Source organism: Plecotus auritus (genome assembly GCF_963455305.1).
Source record: "Plecotus auritus genome assembly, chromosome: 5".
Taxonomy (NCBI): domain Eukaryota; kingdom Metazoa; phylum Chordata; class Mammalia; order Chiroptera; family Vespertilionidae; genus Plecotus; species Plecotus auritus.
In genome coordinates this window covers 94,760,719-94,773,599 of record NC_137776.1, presented here as the reverse complement: position 1 = coordinate 94,773,599, position 12,881 = coordinate 94,760,719, and the positions used below count along the sequence as shown (strand labels likewise).

Sequence of the window (12,881 nt, the reverse complement as noted above, 5' to 3'; positions counted from 1 at the left end):
CTTCCTTAATGCCATCCAGCACCCAGGACCTCATGGTACCTGCAAGTCCATGAGCCTTTTCACAAACAGTTCTGTGTGCTTATGGCGCCAGCAGCTCCACGGATGCACCCCACCCTGATTCTCAGGCAGCTGACTACTGACTCAACAGCTGGATAATTTACTTAGAGACAGGCAGTGTGCATTGCATTCATCTCATCCAGGTGTCTATTTTCCTGAAGCACAAGCCAAGCAATCCAGTAAAATTACGTATGGGAAAGGGCCATACTGGGGCAGACAGATGCGGGAAGCTGCATCCTGTTGGGTTTGCTCCATAAGTGATTTAGGTTGGATCTAATGAGCTGAAAGTGAAGCCCTCAGACTGTAGTTTTGATCCAGCAGCACATGCTACAGATGCAGATCTTGGCTGCTCTGAGGTGAGCTCAGCTTCCCCGCTCCCTTGGCGTCCCATTGTCTCACTGCCTGCTGGCCTCCCAGCCCCTTTCATTCACTTCAGCTTGCTGCAGCCTCCGATAGTCTTGATTTTTCCATTTGGGTCTTGCAACACAGATTGCCTCCCAAACCTGTTTAATGGCAGATACCTGTGAGATACTGCCCCGGCCCGCGGGGCAGCAACGAGGGCACGCAGGAACCACCTAAGAGAATGAAACAAACAAGGAACACGAAGAACGGAGGCAAGACAAGGTTCCTGATCAAGCCTCGTTTTTTTATTCGAGTGTTACGGTATATAAGCACTCAAGAGGGGAGGGGTAGGATAGGGAGTTGCCATGGGATGATTGGTTGGGGACTGGGTATCTGTCCTAGCTGATCGGTTATTCTGATATGGGGGGTTCTTCTGGCCCTTGGGCGCGCGGGCTTTCCTTGTCCTTGCTTTGTCCTTGCTCAATCAGGAAGTAGGGCTGACCAGGAAGTAAGACCAAATTCTTCTTTTATGGCCCCCGGCAAGATACTAAATTCATTTCCATCTGAGGACCACAGCCTAGCAGGAACCCCATCCCTGCCTCTGGTAGTTAGGAGGGGTCCTTTTAAAAGATGGCAGTAGCCACTTATTTAACTTCTAGTTAATGAGCCCCAACTTTGGGTCAGGGCTTGTGCTCAGTATAGAAATAGAGGGTGAAAGATATGGGCACTGCTTTCAAAGAACTCCTGGTCTGGTGGGGAACAGGCCGAGTAAACAGACAACATAGAGGCTATGAGCAGTGCTTTGAGGGAAGTGCAAACAGCTGTTGGAGCTCAAAGGCACAGCCTGGCAGTGGGATTGTGAGGAAAGAAAACCCGCCTCCTTAAGGAAGTTCCTAAAATGTCTGATATGAATTTCTGCTTCAGGGAAAAGAGTCCAACTTGCATTTAGTTTGGCATCAATGAACAGGGAATAATTTGGTGCTTGTTTCTCTTCCTGTAATTAATTTCTCATTTGGCAAGTGAGAAAAGACGTATGTGACCGCTCACTTTTCCCCACCCATGTACATCCTTTTGTAAGTATCTACAAGAGCAGGAAAGTCATCCCAACCCCAGGGGACACTCCGAGGCTAGCACAGCCTCCCACGCTGAGTACCGCATGTGCGGGAGGAGCAGCCAGTTTGTATTTCATCTCCTAAGGCTCAGCTGTTCCTGGGAGTCACCCGCCGGTTTGTTAACTTAGGAGGTTTCACTCTGTCTGGTTCTAAAAGAGTGGCAGACATATTACATAATGCTTTATTTTAAAAGATAAGCTGTCTTAATCAGGGCCTCAGCTCTGATAAAAATCCATAGGTGATATGCATTTAATGTATTTAACTCTCTAAAGTTCCTGTTTACATAAATCACAATGCAGGGTGTTCAAAAGTAACTTTAAAATAAACATATTTTACCAATATCCATCCTACTTAAAAGAAAACAGAAGATTACATACTAATATTTCAACATTAGTAATAACTTATCTTTGAAAATAATAAATAGTTTTCAAATGTTAATGTTGAGAAACTTACATTCCCATGTAGACATAGCCTCCTTTTAAAAGTGGCAGTGTCCACATTTTTAATATCCCTTTGCTGACTTTGCTCTTCATATCCCAAGAGCCTTCCTGGCAAAGATAGAAATAAGACCTTAGAGGTCAGCAAGGGCGATTTGCCAAGTAGGTCCAGTAAAATCACAAACAAGCAAAGCAGGAGGAATCTGACACAATTGGGCAGAAACTTGCATTTCAGCTGGCTTTGCATTTCCGAAGGACAGAGGCATACCATCTCTAGCTAGCCTGGTCTGGAAGCATGCAGAGCAGTTTAGGAATGCCCTAAATGTTTGGGAAGCATTTTGTTATTAATAAAACATTTTAGCAAAGCAAACATATACCATCACCACACTTACATCAGGAGAGCATTATTGTGTTGTGAGATAGTTAAATATTATTTCCTAGGATGCAAAAGTAGTTATAAAATGCTTATTTGCAAGGTTACAAAAATGTGCTAATTGCAACTGATTCTGACACATTCTTTGAAGAGGGTCTTGAAGAAATTTAATAAAATATTTTGCTAGTCTCATTACATATTTATTTTATAGCAATCTTAGTCCATTAAATGCAACCTCTGATGTAAACTGGCTTTCTTCCTATTCTGGAAGAGGTTGCTTTTTGTAATTGAAGACTGAGGGTGTTTCAGCTGGTCTTTATTTCCAGGCATGTGGCAGAGCTTTATTGTTGTTTTGTTTTATTTTCTTATGTTTCCCCCTAAGCAGCTTCCTTGTCTGGACCGAATCACCTCCCTGGAGTGGCTGATCCTCCGTGACAATGTTTTCTCTCCTCGCCCCTTTCTCCACAGGAGTAATCGCAGTGGTGATATTCATCATCTTCTCCATCGTCGGCATCATGGCACGGTTCCTTTACCAGCATAAGCAGTCACATCGCACTAACCAGATAAAGGAGAAGGAATACCCAGCAAACGTGGACAGTTCCTTCAGAAATGACATTGACTTGCAAAATACAGTGAGCGAGTGCAAGCGGGAATATTTCATTTGAAAATCTACAGGGTCAACAAATACTCTTGTTAATTTTTTCTCCTCCTCTTTCTCTGTCTCTTAATTCTGTCCTTTTCTTTTTCTTATTTGTTCCTCATTTATTTTCGGATCATACCTGCATCAACCATGGCATTTACCCCTGACCCAGCCCAGAAGACCAGGCAGCTATGGCCACTGTCTTCCTTTGACAAACCTATTGTGTTGGTAATGATCTCTCGAGACTGACTTTACTTCTAGACAAGGGAGAGACATGTGTGCATATGTGCATATGCAGTTCTGTATTCCAGTTTCTCAGATGCACCTTCGGTTCACTGCCATCAGTCCAGCAGGCTTACTTTGAACCTCAGGTTGACTTAGCTGTTAATCAGTCATCTTTGACGTCCTCCCCATTTCAAGTCTGTTCCGACCAGGGAACTGAGGGTAGGAAAGAAGATGCTAGAGGCCTGACTTCCTTCAGTGTCATTTTAAAAGGAACAAGAGAGGATTGTTTTGTGTTAATGTTTGTACCATAGGAACCCCATTGACCTAACGCATAACCTTTTTTCATCTGACTATTATCCCCTGAGTATTTTTTAACATAGGAGTCCTGATGACAGTGAGCTGTCCTTGTGCTCCTGCCTTACCACTCTCTCTAGGGCCAACACACTGAACAGCATACTCCAGCCTAACATTAGAGGAAGCATGGGAATAGTGGCTTAATGCTAGGAGGAGGAAGAGTGCTACTAGGAAGTAGATGTCCCATAACTTCAAAAATGCCTCAGCCAACTTCATAAGAAATGTTAGCTAGGTTAGTCCTGGGATTATTTTTACTGATATATATATATATATATATATATATATATATATATATATATATACACACACACACACACACACACACACACACACACACACATATGAAACATAATACATTCAAATAACAGTTTAAATTGGTTCCATGAATGAGCTTAAGCCACCTTAATTTAGCTTAAAAAAAGACCACACAAAAGAAGAAAAATACCAACCAAACACAAATCTTCTCCTCCATCCACTCACTAGACATCTCGTGAAGAAAGAGATGCAGGTTGTATATTTCAGAGTAGGCATGATGACCCACCTGTCCATCGAGCCAGCTCCTAGGAGGTTCAGGATGCACTGGCATCTGAGGCATGGTTTGCTACAGCAAATCCTCCCTGCTAACCTTTGGAGGCGCCCTAGGCTCTGGAGCACATCACATTATCAAATCTGCACATGTGCACACTCACACACACACATACACACATCTTCTTATAGGCATAATGTGCTAGACAAGGTGGTGACAGATTTCCTAGTCTTTGCCCCTTTGATGACAAAGCATCGAAGAAATACAAGCATTCCTTCAAGAAGGCATCTTAAGTTCACTCACCAGGTGGAGGTAGGAATTCTGGGGATCTTGCTGCAGCAATATCCCTCACCCTTTGCCTCTGGGCCAACTTGGAAAAAAACATAAGGGGAAGCAATATAAATGCTCCAGGATGTGGGCAAGCCCATATAATGCTCCACAGAAGTGGAACGTTCTTGCTCCTTCTCTTTACAAGGCAGATTCTGTTGGGGAAACAATCACCACATCACTGTTCCCAGACTTGACAGTGGGCATTCCATCTTGTTCCCAGTGTGCATCCCCAGTATTAAGGCAGTCCTGCATGAGGAGGCTCCCAGTGAGGTATGCACTGGCTTCTTTTGATTTCCGGACTTTTCAGGCTCTGCTTTCAGAGAACGTGGTGTAAGGATTTAGTTTGTAATCTATTTCTCAATTTTAAGATGTTGTAATTACACAGGATCTCCTTGAAATTTTCTCTGAATTGTTAATCCTTTCATCACTTCCATTATATCTTTTTGCTAGTAAATTTGTTTTAATGTGATTCTAACAAAGGCACCGTTTTTTTTTCTTCTCCTTTAATAAGATGAATGATCTATTAATAGGAGGAAAGATGTTTAAATACTGTTTTTTTCCTGCCATGTCCTTTCCTATTTCCACTTTTACTTTTGAGTTTTCTATTTCTATAAAAAGTCTGTATAAATCAGCCATTTGCTGGGCTATGCAGTCCTTTGTCCCGGGAGATAAAAGTCTCCATGAAATGTAGTGGGTTTAGCCTGAAGCCTCTCTGATAATGAAATGGAAAGGAAAAGGAACATGTGAGTAATAAAGCTGGAAAAAACAAGGACGATATTTTGCTGATACAGTGCTTACGGAAGAAGTGGAGGACTAGGCAGGCCAACGTAGAGTATTTGCTTTTCTAATCTACATATATATGATCATAGGCAGTTCGGCAGGGTGAAGAATTTGCAATGCTCTTTCCTTGCTACTGAGAACCTGCCAGTGTACCTCCCTGCATATGTAGACTCTCTATACCACACACTACATATCCTAGGCCTGAAGACAAATGACAAGACAGCGCACTCTGCATGCTACTCTTAGAAGAGAGTCTCGGGGCTGCAGTAGAAATACTTTTACAGGGTGCGATTATTTCATAAACTCAGCAAACCTTTTACTGGATGCAAATGACAGCAAGTGAGCTGCCTCCTCCAAAGAAAACTCAATTTTCAGTTGGAAATAGTGCCAACTCTGCCTGTCTTTTCTCAGTGGTACCATAGTCCATGTAGTTTTGTGCAGTTTCTTAATTGTGTGACTTTTTCAATCTTTGAACAATTATACTCTAAAAAAGATTTTGAAATATTTCTAATCCCTCCTTTACCACCCTTCCTGCTTCAGTAATCACATTTTCTGAATGCCTGCTCTGGCCAACTGGACTATCATAAGTTTCCACTTTAACCTTCAGTCTTTGTTAACTGCTGTTTACACAAAAAATTAATCAAATGTGGTCACCGTACAGTAAAACCAAAAATACCTGTGTAATTTCACATTCTAAGGAGGCTATTTCATTGATATCCTTCCACCAAACAAATCTATTTATGCAAGTAATAGTGCATCTGTTTACCATATAACATATTTAACACCCACTGCATCATTCATTGTATCAGTAAGTTAGATTGCCATGGTTTCTATGAGAATTCATCTGGAGAATTAGAGACTTATCACTTCTCTAGATATATTTTTATGAACAGCTTAGCCTCTTCTATTCACTCTCAACTGCATATGAGAGATTTATCTTAAGAATCCTAGGGCAGCTTTTTAAAATAGGTATTATTCTCTTTAGTATTAACAGGCATGGTAATAAGCCAACTTCCCCCTTTTGGCCACCATAAAGCAGGACCAGAACAAAAGAACTAGATTGTTCTCTTCTTTCTTTCTTCACTCATGAGGTATTTATTCAGTGCTCAGTACCTCAGGGGCTATGCTAGATTTTGGGTGTGAAATATAAATTACACCTTGTGCTTGCCCGAAGTCTAACACATTTTGTTGTAACGGGCATATCTTGTTATAGTAGGGTATGCATAAAGTGCTGTAGAATGTAGAACAAAGGTACTGCAAAATTATTTTTGTGAAGCCCTTGCTAGAGACTAAAAAAAAAAAAAGGCAAATTTCTGGAAAATATTTGTAACCTTTTTTCTTGTTTATTACTTTCACCTTCAATAAGCTGCTTTTTCTCCTCCTCAAAGCAAATACATATTGATGCAGAAATGTTCCTGCAGGTGGAGACAGAATGAATCTTTAGGGGCAGCAGGAGTAAATGTCCCTGTCTCTAAAGTATATCTGGAGGCTGAATTCTCCTTATTCACTTCTGGTTTGGGGATTCTGGAAAGCCCCCTTCCCATCAACCAGTCCTAAGTGACAATTTAGGAACCCTCTTCTCCACTTCTGCTCCCTCCTCCTCTTTTATTAATTCTTCTTTAACATCCATTAGGACCTATTGCATGCCATTGCTTTCCCAGATGCTCTTAATGGTTTTGTTGTACTCCAACTCCTCCTAAAACCCTCTTTTGTCCTGAAGAGCTCTCTGAGAACCAGAAGAAGTGTACCTTTGAGCAAATTACTAACTTAATGTTGTTGTCCATTTAAGAGAGATCTCAGCTCTGTTCTCTGGCTGAATTTTTTTCAATCCTGAAAGTCACACATGTCTCTTCAGCAGAAAGCTCATTCAGTTAGAGGAGTAGCATGGGGAGCTATAAGCAGAGTCTTTTCCAAGATGTTCAGAGAGATAGGAACCAGGCCATTGGAATTATCCTATATAATAAAAGCCTAATATGCTAAGTGTCCGGTCATCCATTCAACCAATCAAAGCATAATATCCTAATGATATGCTAAGGCTGCTCAGCCACTCCCTATGATGTGCACTGACCACCAGGGGCAGATGCTCCAACTGATAGGTTAGCTTGCTGCTGGGGTCCAGCCAATCAGGACTGAACAAGACAGGCCGGACATGCGCTGGAGCCCTCCCACAATCTCTCCCCAGCTCGCCAACCTCCTGTGTCCCTCCCCAGCCCCAATCATGCACCAGTGGGGTCCTTCGGCCTGGCCTGTGCCCTCTCGCAATCTGGGACCCCTAGGGGGATGTGGGAGTGCTGGGTTTGGCCTGATCCCACAGGCCAGGCCAATGGATGCCACTGGTGCACAAATTAATGCACTGGGCCTCTAGTTTCTTATAAAAAGGATTGACAGTTTGATCACCAACACCTGGGCTTCCTTTGAATTCTCCCAAAGCTACAGCTTAACAAAACCACCTGGTAACACCAGCCTGAACAGGGAAATTTGAGAAACACTTTCCCTTAACCTAAATGATTGGACGCATTTAGTCTTCAGTTGTCCTAAATGTCACAAGTTGACCCATTAAATAAAGAGGGCCCCTTTTTCCTGCAGATGCAAAAGTGATTAATGGAAAAAGTTGAAACCAAACTCAAAACTTTCAGAATATTTTGAGCACAACTGAGTGCTATTTCATGTTTCTCATGCAGTTTGAAAATGTTTTCTCTAAAAGACACAAAGTGTAATTGAATTACTTCCATACACTGTTCTTTAGTTGTTCTTAGCATCTCCTCCTATTCCCTCACCCACACACTTGTTAAGCCATCTAGTTTTTAGAAATTGGTTGTCCATGGTTTTATCATGCTTTCATAAATTCCATATAGTTGAACCTCCTAGAAAGAATAAAAATGCAAATACACACATATACAAACACTTCATAAAAATAGGGCTGCTGTTCACGCTTTCTTCAGGACATTCTATACACATATGTGTTTAATAGGGAAAGACACACATTCCATTTTGAGGTGTCATTTATTTGAAACCATCATATAAGCTTTTAATATTTTACTCTTTTGCTATTTAAGTAAATTTTCTCTTATTTTGCACTAAGGTACTCTGAAGAAGAATAAAAAAGCACATTTTTTAGTGAAATATACTTTGTAAGCTAGTTGTCTGTCATTTGTAGCATATAAAGTCCATGAAGTGGTTAAGCAGACATGAGCAAGAATTAAGATAAAAGTTGTTTTTGATGTTCTGAGCACAGCTGCTGGGAACATGTTGAGGGGGAATGTGTGGCAAAATTTGGTAGCTGTCCCAGGTGAAGGGGGCCACTGAATCCACCATGGGCCAGTGGCAACAGCTCTTCCCATTCTCCTGGCTCCTAACTCAGGAGTCTCTTTAGTGCGTTCTGATCATTGGCTCAAACATTAGGGAAAGAGGCAACATCCTGGGCTTTGCATGAAGAATTCTTTACTGCACTTTGCCTAATATTTTTGACAGTTCTCAGCTCTACTCCAACCACATCTCTTTTTTCATGATTTTAATTTCATCAGGATTTCTCCAGAAAATTTAGATCTATCACCATATGATCTAATGTGCCTAGGTTGAGCACCTAAATACAACTTTAAAGAAATGAAATGGTCAGAAAAATCCTAATTCACTCTCCTGAACTATCCTGATTGGAAACCCCATTGATGGAATCCCTGAAGTCCTGAAATCCATAGGCATATCATAATGACAAATGAAAGTATGGCATGCTCCATTCCTGAAAGTCAGGGACCCACCATCTAACACTACCTGAGAATACTGTTTTCTTCAATCCTCCCTGATGACACAGGAAAACTCTTACAAATAATAGTAAAAAAATTAGGAGAGTAGTCCCAAGCCATGAACAAAAGAGAAGCTAATTGTTTAGGGATTAAATCTTATCATACTTTGATTAGCATCATATTCTTCCCTGTCTCAGATGCCAGAATAATCTCAGAGCACATGTAAAGGTAAAGTGTATCCAAAAGAAGCATCTCAGTACTCTGTAGAGTCTCTGGAAGACCCATAAAAAGAAACTTTCAGTGAAACTTTAAGGGATAATATTAATAGACATCTACCTAGATATAGATTTCAATTATGGCCAACCCCATCCCAAACGCTTTACATGAAATATTAGCATACTTTCTTCTCTTTGAATGGCAGTGTCATCTGTACAACCTTATTCTGTCTAAATATACATACATATCAAACCTTGCTTAAAATGGCATAGTTATATTGTGAGAGGGACTTTGTGTTTAGTGAGGTCCAACGCAAACACTTTCCTTCTGAATCTGGTTGTTCCCTCGGCCTCCATGAATGATGGGTAAGGAGTCAGTTAAGATTTTTCTGTAGAAACAGAGAGTCTATATTTTAGGTTTTGTAGACAGACTCTGTTGCAACAGCTCACCTCTGCTGTTGTGCGGGAAGGTGGCCATGCATAGGCAAACGGGCATGGCTGTGTTCCAGTGAAACTTTACTTATGAAAAGTAGGCAAGAGGTCAGATTTAATCCACGGGCTGCAATTTGCTGGTCTCTTTGACAGAGCATTGAGGTGTCCATTTCAGATGGGAGATCCATGTCACACTGGCCTGAAGTTCTTTCTGAGGAATGAGAAAGAATAGGGAGATTAATGTTAACAATTAAACAATAAACTGCAAAACAACTTCGTCCAAAAAATATATATGTCATACTCTATTTATGGCAAAAGCAAACAACAGGTCATCTCTCTTTGTAGATCTGCCAGAGACTAGCTTTTCCTCTTGACCTCCTTATTTTTGTTTTCAAAACAGAATCCCAAGTGATGTTGCCTCTTTCCACCAGTTTTGTAAACCATGTAAACTGTCTTAATACACTGTATGGGGAAAAAATAAAAGTTAGCCTTAGATTTCTTTGTTTTCTATCGTTACTGTTGTACAGAAGAAAGATTTAAACTGTAAATAATGTATATTTAATAAAGAGAGAATTTTGTATGATTTTGTGTGGAAGAAAAAAAATGTGCCTTTCTGTGTTTCCTTGAGTTAATGAAGAATCAAACAATTCCTCCCTTAGCTCCCATTCTCCTTCCTCAGACTGTTCACTCCCAGACAACATGGCCTGTGGGGCTGCTGGAGAAACATGGATCTCCTGCTCCCTGGTTTATTGATTTCAGCAGAACTGTAAGTGCTGTCATGAGCTTTCTTATTGCTCTGCTAAATTACACTGGCCTGCATGCCTGGCTCAAATGTGTAAAAAGGCAAGTTTATTGACTTGATAAAAAGTCATATACAGGACTCTGGAGCCTTCCCGTTTTAGCTGTCTGCATAAAACCCAGAGCCTCTTCGTTACCCTCATGAGCGTCCACTCATCACAGCCGCATTTCTTATCTCACCTCACCTTCCTCTTCTCACAGGGTCTTAACCCAACTGGGGTGTGATGTGTTTGAGATATTAAGCATGCATTAGTGTGAAACAGAACTCGCTCCATATGGTGTTAAGACTTCTGTGTAGGGGGTAGTCAGTCAGCACACAGAAATTAAAAACTAACATGGGTTTTAAACAAAAAAGTGACACTATCAGTTTTACCTGTTAAAAAAGCTTCTAACTGCTAAATGGAAAATGAACCATAGGAAAATAAAGGGAGGAAGAGAGATTTGTTAGACTGAGGGTGGTGATAATGGCTTGGATGAGGGCTATTGTATCAGAAATTGTAACTGTACCTGGGTCCAAACAGAACCAAGAAGGCTTGCTGATGGACAGGGAGGAGAGTGTGAGGGGTATAAAAGGATCAAGAAAGAATATAAATTTTTGACTGAAGCAACTGAATGAAAGCAAATAGATAATTTTGTTTTGAGAATTAGTGCCTACAAAGTGAGAAAGGCAGATAATGATTGCAATTTGAGGTTTTTGTTCAGTTTGAGATTTCAACGAGGCAACAAGTATAGATGTGGAGCAGGTTTCTGGTATATGCCTGCAGTTGAGGAGTGCTGTTTGATCTGGAGAGACACTTGAGAATATATGTACATGTATATGTGTATACATGCATGGGCATATATGCTTTAGGTATGCATATACATGTGTGTGATGTGTGTATGAGAGAGAGAGAATGGGAGAGGGAGAGGGACTGAAAGCACTCTGAACACACGTGAGCTGTGGCTGCACAGTCTTTACAGCAGCACAGCCACGTTTCTGAAAGCCAAGCGTAGGAAGTGAAATCCACCCTTGAGCGGGGGCACAAGCATTAGGGACAGAGCTGGCTGGTGGAAAGGGGAACGCGCCTCACCTGAGCCCTCAAAGGACTCCCACTGTTCGAATGCCCCTTACAGAATCACAGCCTGCATAGAGCATCCTCTCACTGACTGGAAGAGAAGTGCCATCCCCGGGGAGGGCATAAGGATGCTCCTGAAAGGGCAGGTGTGGCAACTCTCACTTCGCTGTCACTTTGGTTTGTAGAATGTGACAGCTTGTCCTTGTTCCCAGGGTCCTTTGTTGTGTGGGAAGCTCTCATTTAAGAGATAACAGCTTTCTGAAGAGAATAGGCGTGTGTCCAATATTCTCAGACAATAATAATGGAATATTAATATAATTACCAATGCCTGCGAACCTACGGCATTGCAAGTGCTTTATACATGTTGTCACTTAAGGCCACAATAAAACTATCAAAGCCCAGCCAGTGTGCTCAGTGGTTGAGCGTTGGCCCATGAACCATGAGGTCATGGTTCTATTCCTGGTCAGGGCACAAGCACAGGTTGTGGGTTCAATCTCAGTAGAGGGTGTACAGGAGGCAGATGATCAATGTTTCTCTCTCATCAATGTTTCTATTTCTCCCTCTCCCTTCCTTTCTTTAATATATATATATATATATATATATATATATATATATATATATATATGTAAAGAATAAAACAGAAAACTAGAGAAGTATTGGTATTGGGGTTTTTTTGTTTGTTTTTGTTTGTTTTGTTTTGTTTTGTTTTGTTTTGTTTTCAGATAGATTATCTTGCATGAGAAAATTACTTTGCTGAGACAATTGCATAATATTCCATATCCCTTATGCTTGTATTTAATGTCTACTCTGTAGCTTTAGGCAATGCTCTTACCCTATTTATGACTCAGTTCTTTTCTGAAAAATAGGACTATTAACACCAATTTCCCAGTAAAAATTTAAACTGTTTCAGCCTTAACCTATACCCAGCTCTACCGAGGTGCTGCTAGAATTAATTCAAATAAATTTTGGTCATGATGCAATTTTTGCTATCCCTGATTCCTACTACTCAATAAAACGAGAACAAAAACTCCAGCTATGAAGGTAAACAGGTGGTGAAAAGAGCTGTTAAAGGCCACAAATACCAAAATAAGGCTTTCTCAAGCTCTACCAGATACTCTGAACCAACATTAAAACTGAGATGCCAGTAGAGTGTGACTTGGGACTGTAGGAGAGACTGTATGTTGCAGGAAACCCTCTGTAATATGACTACTCTCAGGGCCAAGCCTTGTCAATGGGGGAGTGTAGTTAATATTTCCTTGGTAGATGCCCAAAGAGGCAGAGCATTATCCAATGCTCACTTAAAACTGGGACTGATAGGAAACGTTTTCAACACATAAATGCATACCCAAGTAAGTCAAGTGCTCCCTTCCAATGAGCAGGAGCTCTCATAGCCTGGCCCCACCTCGGAAAGTGGTTGTGCACTATGCAGTGCTGTACTCAGGTTCCTGTGGATCTTCCCTCCAGT

The 12,881-nt window shown here is 41.2% G+C and overlaps 1 protein-coding gene across 1 annotated transcript in view; it reads left to right on the top strand.

The window, feature by feature from the left end:
* CNTNAP5 (contactin associated protein family member 5) overlaps positions 1–3,954 on the top strand; it is an 886,665-nt gene extending 882,711 nt beyond the window's left edge. Inside the window, exon 24 of the mRNA XM_080671382.1 lies at positions 2,790–3,954. Within this exon, the coding sequence (XP_080527508.1) occupies positions 2,790–2,986 (197 nt within the window). The 3' untranslated portion in view covers positions 2,987–3,954. The remainder of the gene's footprint in view (positions 1–2,789) is intronic.
* The last annotated feature ends 8,927 nt before the right edge of the window (positions 3,955–12,881 follow it).